The following is a 3623-nucleotide window of genomic DNA, read 5'->3' as shown; positions in this document are numbered from 1 at the left end:
GGGCCAGGGACTGGGCAGGGAGGGGACACAACTGCATCAGAGCCAAAAGCCAGGTCAGAGGAGAAGGTGTCAGCCCAGGGGAAAGCCCTAACCTGGGTATCTCCCCCCAGCCTGCCCCAGCAATGGAGCAGGGCCAGGGCACAACATCCCAGTGTGTCACCCCACTCTGGCCCACAGTGATGCACCCCCAGACTCCAGCTCACTCTTCGTTCCAATATAATCTTTATTGGGGAGACTGATGGGGGTTAGAACAAGGCTGGGTATAAAACATGATCATGGTCACAACCAGCAACGGGAGGCATTGGCAGAGCAACACAGAGACGGTACCGACCCCATTCTCCACCGGGGGAACAACGGTCCTGGGGCTGTGCCAGGGGCATCGCCCGCTCCCTCGGGACGGGATGGGGCACGGACTGGCCCCTCTTCCTGGATGGATTCTGGGCTTTGGCCAGTGCCAGGGGCTGCTGTTTCTTCCAAGATGCAGGGTTCTGGGACCCCTCAGGCTCACCCAGCCCCAGTGCCCTGGGACTGGGCAGCATGTGCCCCTGGTGCGGTGGCCATGCCAGGTTGTGGTGCTCAGCCCCATGGGAGCACCCGCAAATTATGGCTTTTTTTTTTTTTTTTTTGCTTTTTTGGCAGCAAACTTACCCCTCCAGGTGCTCTGGAGAAAGCAAGACTGTGCACAGGGGGCTGCTGCCCTGCCAGCCCCTCCGCACAGGGGTCACAGCAGAGGTGCTGCTCTGGGGAAGGGACTGTGGACAGGAGCCAGACCTCGGTACCCTTGCCCTGTCAAATCCCCTTGCTGGAGCCAGCAATTTGGGGTTCTGGACCCCGTGCCACCCCCCGAGCCATCCCATGGGGCATCAGTGTGGGTCCCGGGTGGAGGGGCAGAGAATGGACACAGCTCAATGCCTTTGTGAACACGTAGTGGCCTGGGATGGGGCGGCTGGGGATGGATGGGGGAAAAACAAGAATCCTCCAAAACGAGGACAAAGTGGAGCTTTCCTCAACGGCCTGCGGAGGACACGGGCCGCATGTCTGCTGGCATCCGAGGGGCCGGTGCGGCAGCTTGGTGTGGCTACTGAGACTCGGGCGCATGGCAGCGTGGCCACTGAGATGAAAGCTTTGGCAAATAACTTACAGAGATGGGGGGGGGGGGGTAGCTGGGGACCTGTCCTCGCTTCCTGTGCTGGGAGGGTGGCCCAGCGTGGCACCGTACACCTCCAGGGCTCAGTGTGCTGCTGCTGCCGGCCGTGGGGCAATGGGGAGGGTGTCACTCAGGCCGGGACCCAGCATCCACTCTCGGGAGAGCCAGGGAGAGAGCAGGGAGAGGCACCCGGCCAAGGAGCACGGTGAGATGCTCGATGCACCACGGAAGCATCTGCCGCAGGGCTGAGGAAGTTGGAGACTCTGGATGCGCTGGTAGATGTGCTCCCCTTCCCAGCGTCCCTCTCCCCGGGCGCCCCCGCTGTGCAGGGGGTTGCTGCCAGGTCCCAGCACCCCCACTGCCCCCCGCGAATGCTGGGAAGGACACCAGTCCCACATCCTTGGCCGTGCTGAGTATCAGAGCATTCCCTGGCTGTGCCACCGGCAGAGAGGGGACAGGGGACTGGCCGTGGTGCTTCGCAGCGCTGTCCCGCCCTCCACCCCCGCTGCCGGAGGTGCGGGCGGGGCGCGGGGCTCACATGATGGTGCAGGAGGACAGCGGGTTCCGGATGTGGCAGGTGCAGGCGGCCCCGCAGTACTGGCGGAAGGTCTGGTAGCAGCTGCGGTCGGTGTCGCTGCTCCACTGGACGGGATTGGCAGCCAGGGCCTCGGCCGGCAGTCTGTTCAGGATACTGGTGTTGACGGCCAGCGCCGCCAGCCCGTAGTCGGTGAAGAGGACGGTCTCCCGCTTGCAGGTGGGGCAGGAGATGAACTTGTATTTGGGGCAGGACTCGTAGAGGATCTGCAGGCACTCCTCGCACACCGAGTGCAGGCAGGAGAGGATGCGGGGCCGCTTGTTGGTGAAGTTGTACATGTGGCCGCAGGTGGGGCACTCCAGGGGCTCGCAGGGCGTCGAGGGGTGCAGCACGTACTGGTTGACGATCACCTCGTCCGACGGCGGCTGCCGGTGGTAGCAGACCTCGGAGCTGCCCTTGCGCTGACCCTGGTAGCCGCGCTCGCGCCGCGGCAGGGGGGGAGTCCGGGGCAGCGGCAGGGGCCCGGGGGTGGCATCCAAGGCGGGGATGTCCCCGCACGCCTGGTTGACGATGATCTCGGACTCGGAGGGCCACGCGCGCTTGGCCACGAGGGGCGGCTCGCGGCGCGGGGCTGGCGCGTAGCGCGGCTGCGACGCCTGCAGCTCCGAGAACTTCTCCGGGTGGATGATTTTCATCGCCTCCATTTTAATGATGACCTGTTGCCCTTTCAGACACGACATGAGTATCGTTTTCACATTACTGTCCACTGCTCTGGGGTCTCCGAGGGACGCCTGCATGAGGCTAAAACATGCTGGCAGCCTGCTGAGCTTTCAATCTCGGTCTGGCTGCGGAGCAGGAGCACAGGCAGCAGCCACTAGTGCGGGAGAGCATCCTGGGGAAACGGGGCAGCGCCAGCGGGCCCCTCGTCCCTCTTCTGCAGCCAGCCCCGAGGGTGCCAGGTGCGAGGCTGGGGCAGGCAGGAAACGGCAGGGCTCACAGTGGCATCCTGGCTGCCTTCAAGATGCTCTTGGGCGGGTGATCAAAGCGCTGGCTCCCTGCAGCCTCGCTGGGATGTTAACGTGACATTGGCAGTCACTCAGCAGTCCTGCTCTTCGCCTTCGCTGTCACTTCCCACACCGGATCAGCTGCAGTCGGGAATAGTAATTTGGGGATGGTGGCACTGGGTACTGCCCAGGGCAGGTGAGTCCAGGGAGGGTCTCGCAGAACTGGAGGCAGCTCTCACTTCGCCCCAGCCCGGCCTCTATTCCTGTTTACATGCAGTGAGATCCTCGTGGCGCTGAAGAATGTGTTTGCAAATTCCTTTGCTCTGACTTCCCGGCTCTCCCACTTGCCATCACCGGCAGCTCCCACAGGGCAGGGGCTCAGGGCACATCCCGTGCCGGAGGGCAGCTCACCTTGGCTGCAGCCAGGCCACCACACACCTTGTACCCTCGGTCCTTGGTACCTCTGTCCCCAGCTCAGCTTCGTGCTTGCTGGAAATGAAAAGCGAGAGGGAGTTGGATCCAAGGCTCTTCAGGGATCTAGTGGCTGCCAGCGCTCCCTCGGGATGCGTGCCCGCCTGCATCCCGGCAATTTGGCAATTGAGCCCTGCAGGTCCTGTCCATCCGCCCGCGTGCTTGGGCTGCGGAAGTGGCAGCAGGCAGGTATTTCTCCCCAGGCATCCCCTCGGCGGCCCCAACCGTGGGGTCCAGGGACCCCTGACCTGAGGGTGGGGGGACAGGTCCCCCAGCGCCCCACTGGGCTTTGGAGCCCCTCCCGAAGGGGCTCCTCTACCGACCTGCCTCTGCTCAGGGTTTTCTCTCACGTTTAGCCCCTCCTCTGCTCAGTGGATCTATTTTTACCTCCATCGCTTGCTCCTGATCTGTCCCTGCTATTATCCCTCCCTCCAGCTTCCTCTCCCCCCCTTCTCAGCTCCCTGCC

General features: G+C 63.6%; 1 protein-coding gene across 1 annotated transcript; it reads right to left on the bottom strand.

The window, feature by feature from the left end:
- Positions 1-205: 205 nt before the first annotated feature.
- Positions 206-2925, bottom strand: RNF208 (ring finger protein 208). Its single transcript, XM_085076501.1, has one exon. The coding sequence runs from the start codon at positions 2477-2479 to the stop codon at positions 1682-1684; it is 798 nt and encodes a 265-aa protein (XP_084932627.1). The 5' UTR covers positions 2480-2925; the 3' UTR covers positions 206-1681.
- Positions 2926-3623: the final 698 nt, after the last annotated feature.

The sequence above is a fragment of the Lichenostomus cassidix genome, chromosome 17 (assembly GCF_008360975.1).
Source record: "Lichenostomus cassidix isolate B80296 chromosome 17, HeHo_3.0, whole genome shotgun sequence".
Classification (NCBI taxonomy): domain Eukaryota; kingdom Metazoa; phylum Chordata; class Aves; order Passeriformes; family Meliphagidae; genus Lichenostomus; species Lichenostomus cassidix.
The sequence above is the reverse complement of the archived record's forward strand: the minus strand, read 5'-3'. Positions and strand labels throughout refer to the sequence as shown.